General features: G+C 41.9%; 1 protein-coding gene across 1 annotated transcript in view; it reads left to right on the plus strand.

The window, feature by feature from the left end:
* LOC122729484 (integrin alpha-D-like) overlaps positions 1 to 18,217 on the plus strand; it is a 41,567-nt gene extending 23,350 nt beyond the window's left edge. The window contains exons 15-30 of the mRNA XM_043968386.1: positions 1,826 to 1,956; positions 2,074 to 2,231; positions 2,392 to 2,546; positions 2,826 to 2,957; positions 3,064 to 3,137; positions 3,532 to 3,673; positions 8,646 to 8,768; positions 8,869 to 8,948; positions 9,360 to 9,443; positions 15,059 to 15,137; positions 15,630 to 15,737; positions 15,894 to 15,977; positions 16,358 to 16,471; positions 17,027 to 17,128; positions 17,634 to 17,744; positions 17,859 to 18,217. Of these exons, the coding sequence (XP_043824321.1) occupies positions 1,826 to 1,956; positions 2,074 to 2,231; positions 2,392 to 2,546; positions 2,826 to 2,957; positions 3,064 to 3,137; positions 3,532 to 3,673; positions 8,646 to 8,768; positions 8,869 to 8,948; positions 9,360 to 9,443; positions 15,059 to 15,137; positions 15,630 to 15,737; positions 15,894 to 15,977; positions 16,358 to 16,471; positions 17,027 to 17,128; positions 17,634 to 17,744; positions 17,859 to 17,954 (1,773 nt within the window). The 3' untranslated portion in view covers positions 17,955 to 18,217. The remainder of the gene's footprint in view (positions 1 to 1,825; positions 1,957 to 2,073; positions 2,232 to 2,391; positions 2,547 to 2,825; positions 2,958 to 3,063; positions 3,138 to 3,531; positions 3,674 to 8,645; positions 8,769 to 8,868; positions 8,949 to 9,359; positions 9,444 to 15,058; positions 15,138 to 15,629; positions 15,738 to 15,893; positions 15,978 to 16,357; positions 16,472 to 17,026; positions 17,129 to 17,633; positions 17,745 to 17,858) is intronic.
* The last annotated feature ends 3,074 nt before the right edge of the window (positions 18,218 to 21,291 follow it).

Genomic DNA, 21,291 nt, shown 5'->3' on the forward strand with positions numbered 1-21,291 from the left:
GTTGGTAATCATAACTATGAACGTGAATGGGATGAACTTGCCTATAAAATGGAAGCAGATTGCAGAGTCAATTAAAAACCAGAATCCTACAATATGTTTACAAGAAACACATTTGAAGCAGAGAGATACACACAGAGTAAAGGTAAAAAGCTGGAGCAGAATATATTACGCTTCAGCTGAAGTAAAAAGAAAAAAAAAAGCAGGGGTATCAATCCTTATCTCAAACAAAAGCAAAAGCAAAAATTGACCTAATTAAAAGAGATAAGGAAGGAAACTACATCTGGCTAAAAGGTACCATAAACAATGAAGTAATATCAAGTATTACTAAATATGTATGCACTAAATGACATAGCATCCAAATCCTAAAAGTTAAATGAGTTACAGAAGGAAATAGATAGTAAAACTATACTAGTAAGGGACCTCAACTTTCTCCTCAAAGCTATATAAATATAATAAGCATAAAACAAATAAGAAATAAGTTAAGAAGATAAATAGAATTTTAGAAGAGTTAGATATAGATATCTGGAGAAAATGTAATCAAAATATAAAGGAGTATACCTTTTTCTCAGCTGTATATGATACCTTCACAAAAATTGACCTTGTATTAGAGCATAAGACACTCATAACCAAATGCGAAAAAGCAGAAATATTAAATACATCCTTTTCATATTGTAGTGTAATAAAAATGACTCGTTTTTTGCAACATGGCTAATATGGAAATGTTTTGTATGATTGCACAGGTATAACTGATATCACATTTCTTGCCTTCTTAATGGGTGATAGAGGGTGGTGGGTAGGAGAGAATTCAAAACTCAAAAAAATGTAAATTAATATTTAAAATATATGATAAATTTAAAACATATAAAAGGTTTGTTAGTGTTTGGCAGAAGAAAGTATTAAGTGACTTGCCCAGGGTCACACAGCTGGTAAGTGTCTTGAGGAAAGGATTCAAACTTGAGTCTTCTAGATTCCAAGTCCAGTCCTATCCATTACAACACCCAGCAACCTCCAATATTTTCTCTTTTAGGGTCAGGTTAATCCTTCTGTCCCAATCTACCAACACAAAGCTTTCTTCTACCCTGGTGTCTTTGCTCATTATATATCTTACCTCACAATCTAAAATGACCTCCTCTTATGCTCCCTGCCAGTATCAATCTTGCATTCTGCTCAACAAGGCCCACCTCAAAGTTGAGCTTCCTCCATTAACAAGTTTGTCCTGTCTCATTCTAACCCACATGGATCTTTCCCATCATGATCAGGCTCTTTATAATATATAATATATTATTTATTGATGAGGATTGGAGAGGGAGTCCCCATTTGTTCATATGAAAAGATAATGAGATGGACTTGCTTGTGCATTTTTTAGGATATAGATAAATAGATAGAATGTATGCATGTATGTATATGTACACACACATATATGTGTATGTATCTCCTAATTTTTAGGAGATATATACATATACATATTCATATTCATATATATATACACATATTATCCTGTACAGCATTTAGAATTGTCTTAGGTATACAGAAGTCATTTAATAAATGCGTGATAAATGAACACATGGAAATGTCCCTTCCCTCTTTATCCCTTGTCTCTTGCTGATTGTTTTTTGCTTATCCCCAACATATCCACTTTTCTTTATGGCAGCCCCTTCCCTTCACTGGATTAAGGTTTTCCTACAACCACCCTTGATTAGCTTCTCCCTTCCCCTCTTTTGTAACCTGCCTCCCAACATCTCCAGGTTCCAGTTGTACTGTTCTTCACTAGTTCTTTCAATTCATTAGCCTGTGACCTCTGATTCTCCTTTCAATTTCTCCCCAGAGAGTTAGTGCCTCCCTCCTTTTTCCCACACTCCAATATTTTGGGCAGTCACTGAGTGGAGGACAAGACATCACCCAGGATGGCCTCATGGATGTGGCAGTGGGAGCCCAAGGCCAAGTACTGCTATTCAGGTAAGGACAGTCTTCTTTCCTACTGTTGTCCTTAAATCAACATTCTGCCCCTTTACAACCCACCCTGCTCTAAGAATATAAATATGTCGTTCTTAGCCCCTGTTCTATGCTCCACAGGACACAGCCAGTGCTGAAAGTTAAAGTGTCCATCCGGTTTATGCCAGTGGAATTGAAAAGGCATGTGTTTGAGTGCCAGGCACAGGAAGACACCAGCAAAGAAGCAGGAGATGCCACTATCTGTTTTACTATCTCCAAAAGTGTTCCAGACAGGCTAAGTGAGTCCCTTACCATTATACCCAGACGTCCCTCATTTAGTCTTTCATCCCATTCCTAGGGCTACGTATAGAATCCAAGAATCTCCATCCTGCCTCTAAAACAGATTGAAAAGTTCCAGGTTTTCTATGGTCTCTCTCTATTCCCTTATTTCACCTCCAGATAACATACAAAGTTCTGTGAGTTATGACCTGGCCCTGGATCCTGGACGCCTGAGCCCTCGTGCCATCTTTGATGAGACAAGAAACCGGATACTAAAGCGTGTTAAAATCCTGGGATTGAAAACTGACTGTGAGGCTGTGAAGCTCTTGTTACCAGTGAGCTTGGGGGTGATTGTATGAGTTTCCGAGAACGGGATATGCTTATAAAGGCAATCATACGGAGCAAGCAGAGAGTTTGAGAGGGAATAGAATGAACTGATAGTAAACTTGTATTCAGAGAATAATGTGGATGGATTGGAGAGCTGGAGAATTAGGGGCCAAACTACCTGGTTCACTTTACCTTTGAATTCCCAAGTACCTAGCACAGTGCCTTGCACATAGTAGGTGCCTAGTAAAAACTTTTCGATTAATTGATTGATTGATTTGTTCCTACAGGAATGTGTAGAAGAGTCATTGACTCCCATCATTCTGCGCCTCAACTTCACTCTTGTGGGACAGCCCATCCCTTTTTCCAGGAACCTCCGACCTGTTCTAGCTGAGGGTTCTCAGAACCACATCACAGCAACTGTGGGTCTCAGTCTCTGGATACTTTGGTGATGAGAAGGTGATGGGATTTCAGGAAGAAGAAAGAAAGGAGCTCTAAAATGAAATCTTTCTCTCTCCTCTTTCACAGCTCCCATTTGAAAAGAATTGTGGGGATGATCATATCTGTAAAGATGATCTTAGTGTCACTTTCAGCTTCTCTGGGTGAGATACTTTGCTTTTATCCTCTCTCCAATTCCTAAATTTCCCTCAGAGAATCCAGGACACTTGTCTTCTACCTCTGTACTTTTGGCCTTTAATCTTCTCTGACAACCTGGCTCTTTGCCTAGAACCCATCTCCAGTCATCCTGATCCAATATCTTGCCACTGTACTGCTCTGGAGGAAAGAGTGAGGCTGGTGGCCTTGCACAGCCCTGCCTCACTTAAATCTAATTCACCGCAAGTCATGACATCACCTCACAATATCATGGTCCTCTTCAAGAACGAAGGACAAACAACAGCAATGTCATATGTCCCAATATCCTTCCACTATTCCACAACCAAAGCCAGTTACAATTCATATGGAGGTTTTCCATCTTGATTTCCCTTTCCCCTTCAGGATGCAGACCCTGGTGGTGGGACACTCCCTCGAGCTGGATATTGAAGTGACAGTGAGGAACCAGGGTGAGGATTCTTATAGGACCATCGTCACCTTCACATATCCCCCAGGACTGTCTTATCGTCGAGTGTCAGTGGCCCAGGTAAATCAGCTCCTTAGCACAGCATGAATAAGAAGGAAAAAGATGAAAACCAACCAAACAAAATTTAATTAAGTACTCACTATGCACCAAGCACCATACTAAGCACTGGGGATACCAAGAAAGGAAAAACAGTCCCTGCCTTCATAAAACCTTTCTTCTAATGATGGAGACAACATATACATAATAGTTATATATAAGACACAGAGAAAGTACAATGAAGGACCATTTTCAGAGTAGGAATAAATAAGGATAAATGTAAACTCAAAGGTTTAACTGCGCAAATACAGAATGGAGAAGACCTAGCTTGACAGTTTCATGGAGAAAATATCCAATTGCTGGTCAGTGCTTTTTTTGGTGCTCAAATATCATTTTAGTGTGTTTTTTTCCCCCTTCCTCCTCCTCTTCTTCTTTGTGTGTGTGAGAGAGAGGTAATTGGGGTTAAGTGACTTGCCCAGGGTCACACAGCTAGTAAGTGTTAAGTGTCTGAGGCTGGATTTGAACTCAGGTCTTCCTGAATCCAGGGCCGGTGCTCTAGCCACTGTGCCATCTAGCTGCCCCCCCTTCCTCCTCTTGAAAAGAAATGTCAGGGTTCATAGAATCATACATTTAAAGCCAGAAGGTACCTTTGAAGCCATTGAGTCTAACTCCCTTATTTTATAAAACTGTGGCACAAAGGGGTTAAGAGACTTGCCCAGGATCACACAACTAGTAAGCGTCTGAGGTAAGATTTGAACTTGGGTCTTCCTAATTCTAAGTCTACTGCCCTATACACTACACCATGCTGTTTCTCATGTACTTCTCTTGGGGTTCATAGAGAAGAATTAAAGAGAATGGATCAGATCTCCCTCTTCACTTTACTTAATACATTTAGTGGCAATTGCCCCCTAAATGAGTGATTTGTGATAAACTACCACACCAATGGGAGAAGGAAACAGGACACATCCATAAAGTTAACATATCTAAGAGGGGTCTCAAAGGGAATCCTTTGTAGTGAGTAGAGATTTCAGGACAGGTAAATGTTTCTCAGGCTGAGATGTTTCTCAGGCCTATGTTTTGAGTTGGTTTTCTACTAGCTGTCTGACTGACAAGACTTGTGGTCTCGGTTTGGCCAGTGGGGGAAGTAAAAGAGTATGAAGAAATCTCAAGCTAACTTCTTACAGTATGACTTACGCTAAGTCATCCTACATTTGCTTCTGAATCAAAAGAACATGACAAAATTTTTTTCCCTCTTGCAAAGGGGTTGATGGTAATCTCTAAGATTTCCAGGAGGGTTACAACATCAGAGATTACTCTATGGATGGATGGCTCATAGGCTGTCTCAGATCAGCTGGGGATGAGAGGGGAAGAAAAAGAGGGGCAGTAGAAACTCCAAAGATAGCTGAAGGAAGAGGAAGTTGTGACTCAATGCCCTCTTCCATCCCCCCACCCCAACCAAGATGGCTCACAAGTTTTCCCTTTTTTTTTTCTTTTTTTTTGGGGGGGTGGGGCAATGAGGGTTAAGTGACTTGCCCAGGGTCACACAGCTAAGTAAGTGTCAAGTGTCTGAGGCAGGATCTGAACTCAGGTCCTCCTGAATCCAGGGCTGGTGCTTTATCCACTGCACCACCTAGCTGCCCCCTTTCCCTTTTTTGTATAAAAAGGGTCTCATTTCTGACACTCATTAGAGATGCTTAGTTTTTTTGTGTGTGTTTTTGAGGGACTCTCAAGGACAATAATTGGCTGAATTGAATGGTGAATGTGAACCTGGAGGACTCATTCTTCCTATCTCTATTTAGGGTTTTTAATCTGTTATCTATAAAAACCAGGGCATTACAAAAGACTTGTTGTTTTTGGAGGTCCAATGACATCAGGAGGATGATGTCTTGACAAGTGAACTGGATTTGAGTGAGACAAGGCTGTGCAGTCATCAGCCTTACTTTCCCCTCCAGGGGACAGCTAGGTGGCATAGTGTATAGAGCAGTGGCCCTGAATCTCACCTCAGACACTTACTAGTTGTGTGACCCTGGGCAAGTCCCTTAACCTTAATTGCCTTAAACATCTAGGGCTGTCTCCAGTCATCCTGATTATATATATATGTGTGTGTGTGTGTGTGTGTGTGTGTGTGTGTGTGTGTGTGTATGACTCTGGAGGAAAGAGTGAGGCTGGTGACACTTTGCACAGTCCTCCCTTGCTTAAATCCAATTCACTGCAAGTCATGGCATCACTCCAATGTCACATCCCTCTTCGAGAATGAAGGACAAACACCAACTTCTCCTCCAGAGTCAAGACATAAGTCAGGATAACTGGTGATGGCCCCAATTCAGTGGGAAACCTTGGCCTTTTTAAACTAAGGTGTTTTCTTGTCTCAGTTTGTCTGAGGCAATGCCTGTTCAGTAGTTAAACGCTATGTAAGAATTGAAGCAAAAAACTGAAGCCTTCATAAAAGAATCATTCTGGGTGGAGAAGGCCTTCTGGCCAGAAACAATTGCTCTATGCACTCACTCTGAGCCATGAATGTAATGAAATATTATTGCACTGAGACAGCAAAAGAAACATGGGAGAACTTTAAAAAACCGAGGAGGTCTAGGAGAAAGGGTATAAAATGACAATACTCAAAAAAAAAAGATGACTGTGAAAAACTTAAGAACCATGATCAACACAATGATAACTCATGATCCCAAAAGACTAATAATGAATCATTCTCACTACCTCTTGGCAGAGAGCTGACAAAACAGAACGAAGCTTACGTTTTTGGATAAGACCAATGTGCATTATCATAATTTTGGAGACAGGGAGAGAGTTTTCCCAGCAGTTTAGGGATTTAAGGAAAAATAATGAAATTGCTAAAGGGGAAGATTGTCAAAGCATCCAAAGGAGGTTATTTAAATTTTGTTGTCTCTAACTCACTTGACCAAAATCAAGGGCAATAGCGTTGGAGGTAACTCCAGAGTTACTGCTCTAAGATGGGGGCTCTGAACCTTTTCTGTGTTATGGACCCTTTTGACTGTCTGGTGAATTATATGGCCCCCTTCTCAGAATCACATTTTAAAATAATGGGAGAAAATTGCTAAATTTCAATTAGTGAAAATAAAGATGAAATCTATCACCTTAGTACCATTTTCCTTTTGGGCATCCAGGTTAAGAATTTCTGCTTTAACAGAACTTTTGAGAGGCAGCTAGGTGGCACAGTGGATAAAGTACTGGCCCTGGATTCAGGAGGACCTGAGTTCAAATCTAGCCTCAGACACTTGACACTTACTAGCTGTGTGACTCTAGGCAAGTCACTTAACCCTCACTGCCCCGTAAAAACAAAAAACAAAAATACAGTTAGAACTTTCCCTTCAAACTCTATATAGGATTACATACCTAGATAGGGAAGAGGGAGAAGGATTGAGAGACTTCACGAGGATTCTAAACTTAAGGAGAAAAAGGTCTGTTTATTGACATGCACACATGCACACATGTTTTCTTGAAAGCAATAACAATTCATTTAGATTAATGAGAGAAGGTTGGTGCTTACAATTACACAAATCCTAAATAGCAGCTAGATGGCACAGTGAATTGTAACGATTGGAATGACACCACCTGCTGGAGACTTACTGTAGAAGAGTTCCACCCATGAAGCGAAGGTCTTTGAGGGCAAGACCAGGAGGCTTTTCTTTGGCGTCAGGAAGTGACGTTGGGTAGTGGGAGGAAGAAGGAAGAGACTAGCGCTCTGTCTCGCTCTCTTGCCTTTGGACTCTGGTGGAGAGCGGAGCTAGAAATGCGCTCTCCCTTTAATAGACAGGAATCTAGGCCTTTTTCTCTCTTTACCAAATTCTTATTCTCCTTAATAAATGCTTAAAAGTCTAACTCTTGCTAAAGCTTATAATTTATTGGCGACCACTCATTGAATATTTTAGACAGTTTAGCTAGAATTTTAGCCCTTAACAGAATAGAGTGCCAGTCCTGGAATCAGGAAGACTCATCTTTCTGAGTTCAAAAGCTGGCCTCAGGCACTTACTAGCTGAATGATCCTGGGTGAGTCACTTAACCCTGTTTGCCTCAGTTTCCTCATCTGTAAACTGAACTGAAGAAAGAAATGAAAAATCACTCCATTATATTTGACAAGAAAACCCCAAATGGGGTCACTAAGAGTTGGGCTTGGACGTGACTAAAAAACGACTGAACAACAAAATAGCAAACATATATACTTTGTTAATAGGAGTATAGAACTACAAAGACCACCCATTATGAAAAGCGTTGCAGTAATTCATTCTATTGGCCCTGCTACACAGGTTTTATGTGTAACTGCTACTAAAAGAGGAGATGATGATGATGATGATAACAATAGGATTTACATAGTGCCTTTTAGCAATTCTGTGAATTAAGGTTTTGTTATCCTCAAAGAGCTAAGCTTCTAAGAAGTTAAGCTACTTGCCCATGGATACAGCTACCGAGTGTCAGAGGCAGGGTGTAAACCCAGGTTTTTCTGACTTACAGCTCTAGGGTTCTGTTCACTAAGCTGTGGTTTCTCTCTATACAATCTTGGGTTCAGCTATTTGATACAAATGTGTTGGTGGTGATGGTGGTGGGGGTTGGGTAGTTTCAATTGTGTCTGACTTTGTGTGACCACATTTGTGGTTTTCTTGGCAATGATACTGAAGTGGTTTGCCATTTCCTTCTCCAGCTCATTTTCCAGGTAAGGAAAATGAAGCAAACAGGGTGAAGTGACTTTCCCAGAGTCGCATAGTTAGTAAGTATCTAGGGCTGAATTTGAACTCAGGTACTTCTGACTCCAGGGGTAGTGCTCTATCCATTGCACTACCTAGGTCCTAGAAGTGGTTCCTTTCATGGAGTGGTAGACTAAACTCAATAACCTCTAAATTTCCCTTCCAACTTTAAGGTTGTATGTTTCTTTCATGGCTGGAGTCCTCGCAGACCCTCCTTACATCTTTGCATTATTCTCAATTGACGGGTTAAGTTTTTTTATACCTCCGTTTCCCTTATCTAGAACTCAATGCATCAGCAGCATTCCTCTCGTCTAGCCTGTGACACAGCCCCACCCTCGGAGTTGGAGAATTTGAGAAGCAGCAGTTGTAGCATCAACCACCCAATCTTCAGAATGGGAGCCAAGGTCAGCACCTGCATGTGCTAGTTTTTCCTTGAGTTATTCTTCTCTATTTCATTTCTCTCATAACTTTTCTAACTTTTGTTTCATTCTTCTCTTCCATCAGCTTACTTTCACAGTGAAATTTGATGTTTCCCCTACAGCCAGCTTTGGGGACCAGGTACTCATAAAAGCCAACGTGAGCAGGTGAGACCAAAGCACTTGAAAACTCACTCCTTCATTCAGGAAACATTTAGTAAGCACTTACTACGTGCTGTGTACTGAGACATCATAGTGCTTAGTGTAGTAAGAAGCCTTTCCCAGGTACCCCTTAATTCTAGGGTTTTCCCTCAGAGATTAGCACCAAATGATCCTCTACATGTCTTACTTGTACATACTTGTTTACATGTCATCTCCCTTGTTAGATTTTCAACTCCCTGAGGGAAAGGACTGGTTTTGCCTTTCTTTGCACCCCCAGAGCTCAGCACAATGCCTGGCATTTGGTAGGCACTTAATAAATACTTCTTGACTTGACTTGAGGTTAGCTTATCCTACCCAAAGCATGAAAGCTTCTTCTTGGGTCCCTTCCCAGATAATCTTCTTTCTTTTTTATTCCAGTGAGAATAACACACCAATGACCAGCAAAAACATCTTCGAGCTGAAACTACCAGTGAAATATGCCATCTACACAGTGATCAATAGGTACTACACTCTGTTCTATAATTCTCAGTCATCCCTTAGGGCCTCCTTTATAGCTCCTCTAGGAGCTGCACTTTTATGTTGCTGTTATTAGAATATTGGGGCAGTTGGATGGTACAGTGGATAGTGTGTGCTGGACCTGGTGTCAAGAATATTCATCTTCAGGGGCAGCTAGGTGGTGCAGTGGATAGAGTACTAGCCCTGGATTCAGGAAGACCTGAATTCAAATCTGGCCTCAGACATTTGACACTAGCTGTGTGACTCTGGGCAAGTCACTTAACCCCAATTGCCTCACCAAAAGAAAAAAGAATATTCATCTTCCTGAGTTCAAATCTGGCCTCAGACACTTACTAGCTAGGTGACCCTGGGAAAGTCACTTAACCCTGTTTGCCTATGTTTCCTCACATGTAAAATGAGCTAGGGAGGAAATGGCAAACTACTCTTGTATCTTTGCCAAGAAAACCCCAAAATGGAGTCACGGAGAGTCAGATACAACTAAAAAAATTTAGGATATCATGCTAATCATGACAGCATAACTGAGTGCCAGAAATAATACTGCCTCACATTTATAGATTTCCTTTTATGTGAAACACCTTCATATAAAGATGTTATTTGTTTACAACAAAAGTTACACAAAACACATCATCTCATTGCATTCTCACAACGACTGTATCAGGGAAGTGGCATGTCATTTTTTCTATTTAATAGAGGGGAACATCGAGCCTCAGAGAAAGAGTGATTAGTTCCAAATCACATGGATAAGTGGTAAAGCTGGGACCCAAACCCAAATCTGGCGGTTCCCAATCCTGGGCTCTTTCTGACACCAAAAGTGGTCTGCTCAGACTAACAACAGAAGGAAAAGACAGCATCCCTATTCCTACTCTCGTTACATTTACAAACTAGTGATGGAAATAAAACTTATAACCAAGAAACAAAGGGCAGCTAGGTGGTGCAGTGGATAAAGCACTGGCCTTGGATTCAGGAGGACCTGAGTTCAAATCCAGCCTCAGACACTTGACACTTAACTAGCTGTGTGACCCTGGGCAGGTCACTTAACCCTCATTGCCCTGTGAAAATTTAAAAAAAAAATTTTAAAAAAGAAACAAACAAAAAAAGACAATAGATAATAAAAGGTTAATTCCTTAGTTCCTATTCTCTAAGAGTTCTGAGATGGAACAAGTCAGGGTATTTCTTGGAACTGAACTTATTCTTCAGTATAGGAAATTCCCTCTACTAATGCAGACTAGCATGCACTCTGAAACTGAGAGTCTAATAGAAGATCTCCTGAGGCACTGATAAATTAATAGAGAGACTTGTCTAGGGTAAACTCAGGTCTTCCTGACTACAAGGCCACCTAAACCACAGTGCCTCTTGCCTTGTATATAATCAACATTTGGGTTGTTGTTTTTGTTTTGTTTTTTTAGTGAGGCAATTGGGGTTAAGTGACTTGCCCAGGGTCACACAGCTAGTAAGTGTTAAGTGTCTGAGGCCGGATTTGAACTCAGGTCCTCCTGAATCCAGGGCCAGTGTTTTATCCACTGTGCCATCTAGCTGCCCCAATATAATCAACATTTAATAAACACTTGTTGACTTTAAGCATGGCAGGCCTTGGGACATAGCAGCTTTCTGTAACTTGGGTAGCTTTTGATGAAGCTACTGTCCCATTAATTCCTTCTTCCCTAAAGTATGTCTGCTTACAAGTGTCAATTTCCTTACACATCAAGACCCCTCTATTCATATCTACCCCTGTCAATGCACATTGTTGAGGTGGCAGCTAGATAAAGCACTGGCCCTAGAGTCAAGAGGACCCAAGTTCAAATCTCACCTGAGACACTTACTAGCAGTGTGACCCTTGGCAAATCATTTAACCCCAATTAAACATCCAGGGTCATCTCCAGTCATCCTGATATATAGCTTGTCACTGAACCCAAATGGTTCTGGAGGAGAGAGTGATGTTGGTGACTTTGCACAGTCCTCCCTCACTTAAGTCCAATTCAGTGAAAGTCATGACATCACTCTGATGTCTTGGTCCTCTTCAGGAACTAAGGACAAAGAACAACATTGTTGAAACTCACAGACACTGTAACATAGGCCATTATAGTTTAACTTTAACTTTGGCCATAGGGCACTGTCAGTGAGCATACAGACTCACATGGTCCTGAAGTCACACTGAGTTCACCATCATATCATGAGTATTGGGTAAGCCTGCTATGCTCGTGGGGTTCTCTGAAAGGGAAATCTAACAGTAGTTAATAAGGACTGACCTTTTCTAAAGGTGCTTTCGTTTGAGGTGAAATGGGAACACAGAGGAGGATGTGGCCAGTGGTTTGAGCTTTATAAGAGCAGAAGGAAAGGACGTGCTAGATATAAGCCCTGGGGAGCAGAGGTGTGAGAAGCTCAGGGAGAGGTGATTAGCTGCAGGGGGTGAGCAACAGCACAGTGGGGCAGCCATTTACTAAGGACCTAAAAGAGACCTTAGAAATCATCTAGTCTTCTGAAAGGCTTATGATGAAAAATGCTATATCCACCTTCAGAAAAAGAAGTGATGGAGTCTGAATGCAGTTTGAAGCATACTTTTTTACCTTTTGTTGGTCTACATTTTCTTTTGCAACATGGCTAACATGGAAATGCTTTGCATGACTGTAAATTGATTTTCAGGAAGGGATAGAGGAGGAGGAAGGGGGATGAAGAGAGAATATGGAACTCAAAATTTTAAAAAGAATGTTAAAAAATTTTTAAACAAATATTTAAAACTACATGTTTACATGTAATTGAGGAAATAAAATAAAAATTAAATGTAAAAAAAAGAAATCATCTATTCCAGTTTGCTCAATTTACAAATGAGGAAATTGAAGCCCACCAAGGTTTAGTGATTTCCCCAAAGTCACATGGAGTCAGAATTAGAACCTAGGACACCTGATTCCACATGCAGTGCTCTTAACAGAGAGAGCTGATGCTAGAAATACTTTCAAATTTATCCTGCTGGGGCAGCTAGGTGGTGCAATGGATAAAGCATCAGCCCTGGATTCAGGAGGACCTGAGTTCAAATCCAGCTCAGACACTTGACACTTAACAGCTGTGTAACCCTGGGCAAGTCACTTAACCCTCATTGCCCCATAATTTTTTTTTTTTATCCTGCTATTGTGTCTCTTACTGAGCAGAAGGGAAGGCATGTTTCCCTTCTGCTCCACTCTTTCCTCTCCACCTTCCCTGGTGACATGCCCATCATGATCAATGCCTTTGCCAGCACCACCCCCAGCACCAGAACAATGGGGCAAGACCCAAATCCAGGACATAATGGCCAAGAAATTTGGAATTTTTCAGAGAAAGTGATTTTGAAATCAAAAGAAGTATCTTAAGAGGGAGTATCTTGTGGTTTGAGTTGTTAATCTAAACTTGGGTTTTTCTTTTTTTTTCTAATAATAAGCATTTTTATTCATAATTTTGAGTTCCGAATTTTATCCCTTCTTCCCTCCCTCCCCTCAACCATCTCTGAGGCAGTAAGCAATCAAGTATGGGTTATACATGTGTAATTATGTAAAACATTACCTTATTAGTCATTTTGTACAAGAAAACTTGAATAAAAGAAAATATGAAAGTAAATGATAGCATGCTTCAGGCTGTGTTCAATCAGTATCAGTTTTTTCTTTGGAGGTGGATAGTATGCATCATCATTAATCTTTTGGGATTTTCTTGGATCATTGTATTGCTGACAGTAGTTATAAACTTGAATTTATAACTACTGAGCTAAGTGGCCTTATGTATCACAGAAGACAGATTGTTGGGCTGGGTCAGGAAAACCTAAATTCTAATCCCAACTCTGACACTTAGCAGCTGAGAAACTTTAAGCATGCTCCTTAATCTTTCTGAGGGTAACATCCATCTCCCAGGTTTCTTGAGAGTTTCAAATGAGACAAATGCTTTGAAGTAAAAATGCCCGATCTGGAAACAAGAAGACCTGAGTTCAAATCCAACCTTACTTATTTACAGACACTTACTAGTTGTGTGACCTGGGCAAGTCACTTCACCTGCCTACTTCAGTTTCCTGAACTATAAAGTAGGGATCATAATACATCACCTATCCCCCAGGTTTGAGATAATGAGATAATATTTGTAAAGCACTTAGTATAGTACTTGTCACAGATTAATTGCTATATAAATGTTAATTATTATTAAAGTGTTTTGCAAGCTTTAGAAAGTCAATTATAGGGGGCAGCTAGGTGGCGCAGTGGATAAAGCACCAGCCCTGGATTCAGGAGGACCTGAGTTCAAATACAGCCTCAGATACTTGATACTTACTAGCTGTGTGACTGACCCTGGGCAAGTCACTTAACCCTCATTGCCTTGCAAAAACAAATCAATTATTGTTAACTAAGTGTATATATATATATATATATACATATATATATATATACATACATACACACACAAGACAAAAGCTGATACATATTGCTATTTGTATTTATACACGCATACATATATGTGTGTATAAATATATACACATACATATACATATATATATAAAAGCTTTGTCTTGGACTCATAGGACCCTATAACTTATGAACTGGAAGTTACATTAGAGAAGGTACAATCCAGCTCCTTCATTTTACAGAGTAGGAAACTGAGAACCCAAGAGGGGAAATGAACTTGGCCAAAAGCACATAGTAAGTTAGTGGCTCTCTGGGTTAGGAAGCAGTCACCTGATTCCCAGTACAGTACTCTCAGCTCAACCTGATATATTGTTGTCCAGTTGGTCAGTTATACCTGACTCTACATGACCCCACAGACATTATCCATGGGGTTTCCTTGGCAAAGATCCTGGAATGGTTTGCCATTTCCTTCTCCAGTGTTGTCCCCATTTTACAGATGAGGAAGTGAGGCAAATAGGGATAAAGAAACTTGCCCAGGGGGCAGCTAGGTGGCACAGTGGATAAAGTATTGGCCCTGGATTCAGGAGGACCTGAGTTCAAATCCTGTCTCAGACACTGACACTAGCTGTGTGACCCTGGGAAAATCACTTAACCCTCATTGCCCGGCGAGAGAGAGAGAGAGAGAGAGAGAGAGAGAGAGAGAGAGAGAGAGAGAGACACTTGTCACACAGCTGGTAAGTGTCTGAGGCCCAGTTTGAACTCAGATATTCCTGACTCTAGCCCCAGTGCTCTCTCTGCTGTGTCAACTAGCCACTCTATGCTGAGTAGAGCAGATACTTTTGTACCTGTTGTATTTTTGTATACCTTTTTCCATTTCCTCAGGTAGTGGTTTCCCAATTGTGTAGGTGATTACAGCATCTAAAACAACTCAAAACTCCAATTCTCTTTCCCAAACAGCTACTCTTCCCATAGTCTCTATTTGAGTAGTTGTCTCTTCATCCCCATTCACAACAAGGCCCCATTAGCCCCACCATCAGAGCTGTGTGACTTTGGATAAGTCACTTCCCCTCTGAGTAGATTAGATTAGCTGATCCCTAAGGTCCCTGTTAACTCCACTAATTCTGTGTTTACACTGCCTAACTAATCTTGAACCTGACCCTGTTTGTTCAGCCTGAAGCTTTGGGCGGGAGGGGGGGGGGGGCTCTCCGTGGTTATTTATTCCACTAACACTTTCTCTTTTTCTGTCAGCATGGAAGACTCTACCAAGTATCTCAACTTCTCAGTTTTGGAAAAGAAGCAAATTAATATGACTCAACACAGTTATCAAGTGAGGGAGGAGAGGGGCTAAAACCCCCAGGGATCTGGGAAGGACCTAGTGACTAAGGAGCAGAGCCAATACTAGAATGGAAGAAATGGGGCTTTGCCCCGTGGCACAGACATGGGGTGGGGGCTCTTCCTTGCCTAACTGTCCTCCAGAGGCACAGAGAAAACCTACCCCCCCACACACTCCTCCCACTCCCAGGGTAGCATCCCTCGCCCTTGTGTCCCAATCTTCCATGAGGGTGTCAGGTTTCTCTGGAGCATGGGCTCCCTACCATCTTTCAGTCTAACTATATCAGCGGTAGGACTGTCTTATAGGCCACCATAGTCCACACTGCCCCATCCTTATTGAATTTGCCCAGTCTTAGTTTCAATAGGTTTCGGCGCTACTTAGGTACAAAATGTATGGGGTCGAGAATGGAAATAGGATCTAGGGGAAGTTGGGGAAGAGCCAAGGAGAGGGCATGATTCAAAGCGTTGTTTTCCATCTTCTCTGCAGGTGAATAACCTAGGACAGAGGGCTGTACGTGTCCATATCATTTTCCGGGTCCCCATGGAATTGAACAAGGTGTCTGTGTGGAATCTGACTGAGGTCATTCACCCGCAGGTACTCTTGGATCAGATGCAAGAGCTACCTTCCCATGTCCCTTCTTTGAACAGGGACCATAGCTTCCCTGTTTCTCCCTCACGTCCCACCCCTAACCCTCTGTCTCCTATTTCACACTAAAGACCTTGTCTCTTTGTCTGATTTTTCTCTCCCTAGGATTCATCCATTCAGTGTGTCACAGAAAGAGAAGAACCCAGTCACTCTGACTTCCTGACCCACATTCAGAAGAGTCCAGTGCTGGTTAGGATGGATTCCAGAATTATCCCCAGTTTGTTAAAAGAACATAGAAGTGGGGTAGCTAGGTGGCGCAGTGGATAAAGCACCAGCCCTGGATTTAGGAGGACCTGAGTTCAAATTCAGCCTCAGACACTTGACACTTAACTAGCTGTGTGACCCTGGGCAAGTCACTTAACCCTCATTGCCCTGCAAAGAAAAAAAAAGAGAGAGAACATAGAAGTTCTGTGTTATGTTCAGAGATTGTTATTTTACCTCAGAGAGACTCCTATCTCATATCCAACTGTCCCTCCTCCCTAACCCCAAATTAAGCAGAGGTCAATGTTATTTTGAGCCCTAAATCCTAAATCTGCCTCTTTCAAAACCTAGTCTTCTCCCTTCCCCAGAATTGTTCCATTGCTGCCTGCCTGAGAATTGACTGTGATATCCCCACCTTCAACATCCAAGAGAAGCTTGACTTCATCATTAAAGGCAATTTCCACTTTGGTTGGGTCAGCCAGGTATGTGGAGATGGGGGTGGGGGTGAGGATGTAGATTTAGAACTGATTTAAAACTGGGAGAGACCACAAAGGACATGTAAGGCCAATGCTCCTATTTTACAGATGAGATAACTGAGACCCAGGGAGGTCACACTGGGAGTAAGCATTAGAGAAGAGATTTGAACCCAGGACCTCTGTCTACTCTACATCAGAGGTTCATAAACGTGTTCTTTAATAGATTTTTAAACGTTTTTGATAACTACATTTCAATAAAATTGGTTTCCTTTGTAATCTCATGTATTCTATGCATTTAAAAAACATTCTGAGAATGGGGTCCATAGGCTTCTCTGGATTGCCAAAGGGGTCCAGGACACAAAAAGAGGATAAGGACCCCTCCCCTAGTGCCTTAGCTCTTCTCATGGTCCTCAGCTTCCTCCCAAGGGTCCAGTGTGTAAATCAGCTGCATGGTCCTCGTGCTCAGATGTTGCTACTCTCCACCCCAAAGGAGACACATTTCCCCCACTTTGTGACTTCCCCAGAACCAGCTTGTTCAGCCTTCCTTCCTCTCTTTGGCAGACTCTGCAGAAGAAGCTGTTGTTCGTGAATTCAGCTCAAATAACTTTTGATGAATTGAAGTATTCCCAGCTTCCAGGACAAGAGGCCTTTTTGAGAACCCAGGTAATTGATTATGCAGCCAGTAAGGCCAGCAAATCTCTTTCTTGGTTGGCTTTAGTGGGCTTTTTTTTGCTTAAGGTTGAGAACATACAATAAAAAGTGGATTTCTCCATGGGTCTCCAGATGCTTTTGTATAGGGGGCAGGCCCCGGGGCTGCAGGAAGAAAAGTGGTTGGAGGCTGAAGCAGTGCACCCCGAACCTAGAATCAAGGAGATCTGAGTTCAAATGTGGCCTCAGACAAGACACATAACCTCTGACTGCCTCAGTTTCCTTATCTGTAAAATGGGACAAAAATAGCACCTACTTCAGTTTAAATGAGATCATATTTGTAAAGTGCTATGTAAACCCTAAAACATTATATAAATGATAGCTTTTATTAACTAAGGGGATCATGAAATTTGTCAGCAAAATCTGATCCTTTCATACAGACACTTAACATAGTGTCTGGCACATAATAGGCACTTAAATGTTGATTGATTGATGGATGGATGGGTCTCTCCCAAACCAGATAGAGACAGTGGTAGAACAGTATGAGATCCACAATCCCATCCCCCTCATCTTGGGCAGCACCGCGGGGGGACTCCTGCTGTTGGCACTCATCACAACTGGACTCTATAAGGTGAGACTCTTCCTCCCTAGTCCCACCATCCCCCTTTTCCCATGCCTCTAAGTTCCTTTTACTCCTTCCTGACTTGTCCTTCCTGATTTTACTTCCTTTTGTGCCCCCCCACAGCTTGGTTTCTTTAAACGTCACTATAAGAACATGATGGAAGATAAAGCCGAAGACTTTGCTCTGAAAAATGAAGAGTCTGAGCCCCCCAGCTCCTGATGCAGCCATCCCACTCTCCTAGGGATACAGCCATCCCACTGTCCCAGGGCCCATTCTATTAGGGGTAAATCTCAGCCCTCTCTTTACCTAGACAAAGCTAGGCCTGAGATGAGAGCCCTTTGTCAGGCTATTTCTACAAACTCATCTACAATGGGCTAGGAGTGGGACTGAGTCTTTTTTATATGAAAACAACCACAGCATGTGCAAAACCTGTCCCCACTTCCTGGGAAACGTTGTCATTTTGGCATGTTTGAATAAAAACTCTTGCCTATGAGTCAATCCACCTGTTCTTTAGCCTTGCAACTTCACTTTGGGAGCTGGCAGGGTGGAGGGGCTGTAGTGGCCATCACTGGGGTGTGTGTGTGTGTGTGTGTGTGTGTGTGTGTGAGAGAGAGAGAGAGAGAGAGAGAGAGAGAGAGAGAGAGAGAGAGAGAGAGAGAGAGAGAGAGAAGTCAGACTTCTCTAAAGGGAAATAAATTAGAGTGACACACTGTCTGAATGTCAGGTTGAGGGTCATCAGGCATGGGAAAGGGGAGAATCACACCAGGCACAAGGTACCAGAAATCTATGTCTCATATACAAGGACAGAAGTGTTAGGTATTTCCCTGTTCCCCTCACTGCTACTAAATTATTATTAGTGCTGACTGTCAGTTTTCCATTGGAAATTTTAAAAAAAACAAAACACAATAATAGTAATCAGCCTGTCTGAGAAGTAGTGAATGTAGTTCCCAGTAAAGGTTGGGGAATACTGGCTAGCACCTCCCCCTGACACAGGTGGTGGTCTATTCTGGGATTGGAAGGGTTGTTCTGATCAGCCTTGAGGTGAGGACAAATAGCAGCAGTTTTTCACACCAGCTACCCAAAGTGAGAAGCAGGGAGGGAAGGAGTAAAAGTTCAGGGCGTTGTGTTGGGGTGTCCACATCAATGGTGACTTCCCATATATAGCCCTATCTCCCAACACCCAGGGAAGAGGAGCACTAAGAATAGCCTTTCAGCAGGTCAGTGGGCTAGGGAGAAGAAAGTAAGAAGAGATCAGTCCTTTACTTCTTCTCTTCTTCCTAAGGGCCTTTCCACCATGTTCCTCTTCAGGCTAGGTAGGGGTCATTAGACAAGTCCAATTCTTAAAGGTCATCAGATGATAGGATCATAGATTTGTTTTTGTTTTTGTTTTGTTTTTTAGTGAGGTGATTGGGGTTAAGTGATTTGCCCAGGGTCACACGGCTAGTAAGTGTTAAGTGTCTGAGGCCGGATTTGAACTCAGGTACTCCTGACTCCAGGGCTGGTGCTCTATCCACTGCGCCACCTAGCTGCCCCTGATAGGATCATAGATTTGGAGCTGGGAGGGACGTTAGAGGCCATTGTATCCAATTATTTCATTTTACATATGAAGAGAAAACTTAGTCAGTGACCAGTTAAATGATGCACCCAGGATTTCACAGTTATACGGGTTTGAGGTGGAATCTGAATTCAGTTCTTCCTGTCTCTGATTTCAGATCCACTATGCCATGCTGCCTTAAGATTTTTCACTGCCCTTTGTGAATAAGTCTGTTCTAGATTTTCTGAACTCAGAACCCCAATGAAACACATGACTACCATGTAAGAGGAATGACTATTGCTTCTGAGGCCCCATAATCTTACCTGTCTACCCACAACCATGGGGCTCAAGGAAACTCATAGTTCTTGCTTGAAATGTCCATTCTGCATGGGTTTATTCTGTACATGTTGTTTCCCCATTAGAACGAAAGTTCCCCAAGGGCAGGGACTGTTTCACTTTTGTTTTTGCATCACTAGGCATGGTTTTTTAACCTATATTATATGAACTTTTTCCCCCTTAATGTTGTGATAACTATTTCAGCATAATTGGATTCCTTTGCAATCCTGTGTGTTTTATTTTATGCTCTTAAAAACATTATTCTGAGAAGAGGTTCGTAGGCTTCAAAAGACAGCCAAGGAGGTCCATCACCCCCAGAATGTTAAGAATCCTTGTGCTAGAACTTAGCATGGCACATGGTATGTCTTTAATAAATGCTTGTTTATTGAATAACAAGAACAGTCACAACTATATAATACTTCTAATTTGATCCCCAAACAACACTTTTGCAGCTGAGGAAACTAAGATTCAGAGGAAGATGATTTGTACCTCTGTTCAACTGTATAAATGAGAAAAGAGATGGTTAGTCATAGCCAGAAGCAGTCTTGCAAGTAGGTTCTATGATTTGGAGAATGCCAGAAGTGATCCACAACATCTCCCCTACTTTTCCTTTCATAGTACTTGAAATTCCACCTAAACATTCAATCCTTTAAGTCTCAAAAGCCTTTGGGTCCTAGGAGTCGTCCCCTGTTTAAATATAAATATTAAGCCATTTTCAGTTGTTCTGATAAGCAATTGGCTAAATGCAAGTTCCTAAGGAGGGTAGGAAAAAAACGGGGGGAGGAATAAACTTAGCAAGCTTTTGTCGGAAGAGTACAGTGAGAGGAGGTTTGCTGGTCCTAGGCACAAATTTAATCTCTAAAATGGTTTTAGAAAGAGTTGAGGTCAAGATGGTAGAGAAAAGGCAGGGACCTGCCTGAGCTCTCCCAGATTCTCCTCCTAACAACTTTATTTTGTTTTGTTTTTTGTTTTGTGGGGCAATGAGGGTTAAGTGACTTGCCCAGGGTCACACAGCTAGTGTCAAGTGTGTGAGGCTGGATTTGAACTCAGGTCCTCCTGAATCCAAGGCCAGTGCTTTATCCACTGCGCCACCTAGCTGCCCCCCCCCCAACAACTTTAAATAACACACAGAAGAGGTAAAGCAACTTTCCAGTTATTGCACCTGGGTGAGAGTGCAGCACAGGCTGCATCAGCACAAGTCAGAACCCAGCAAACCAGCAACAGCACTTGGAGGTGACTGAATCAGCAGTAGCAGAGGCAGCTTCGGGAGTTCTCCACCCACAGAAAATAAGGCGCTCTGACAATTGCTCAGAAGGAGGTTACAGGAGTCCCTTTTGCTGCCGCTGGATACAGGATTCTGTTGCATTGCCCATACTCAGATCTGGGTCACAGTCCTGGGTGGCAGTCCCAGGGCAAGGAGGAGTTTTAGCCCACCAGATCTTGCAGCTTCAGGAGAATGAGTACCCTGGTCACAGTTTCAGGGCAAAAAAGAGAGCTTGTGGTCACGCACAGGCCAGGAGGATAGTAAACACACTTTTCCTTAGATCATACCACGTTGGAAGAACTGAAAAATTTGGAACTCTAAATCTTATGAAACTGAATGTTGAAAACTACCCTTACATGTAACTGGAAAATAAAATAAATGTTAAAACAAAAAACAAAAGAAAAGTGGTATATACAGATAAT

This window comes from Dromiciops gliroides, chromosome 1 (assembly GCF_019393635.1).
Source record: "Dromiciops gliroides isolate mDroGli1 chromosome 1, mDroGli1.pri, whole genome shotgun sequence".
In the NCBI taxonomy this organism is placed as follows: Eukaryota; Metazoa; Chordata; class Mammalia; order Microbiotheria; family Microbiotheriidae; genus Dromiciops; species Dromiciops gliroides.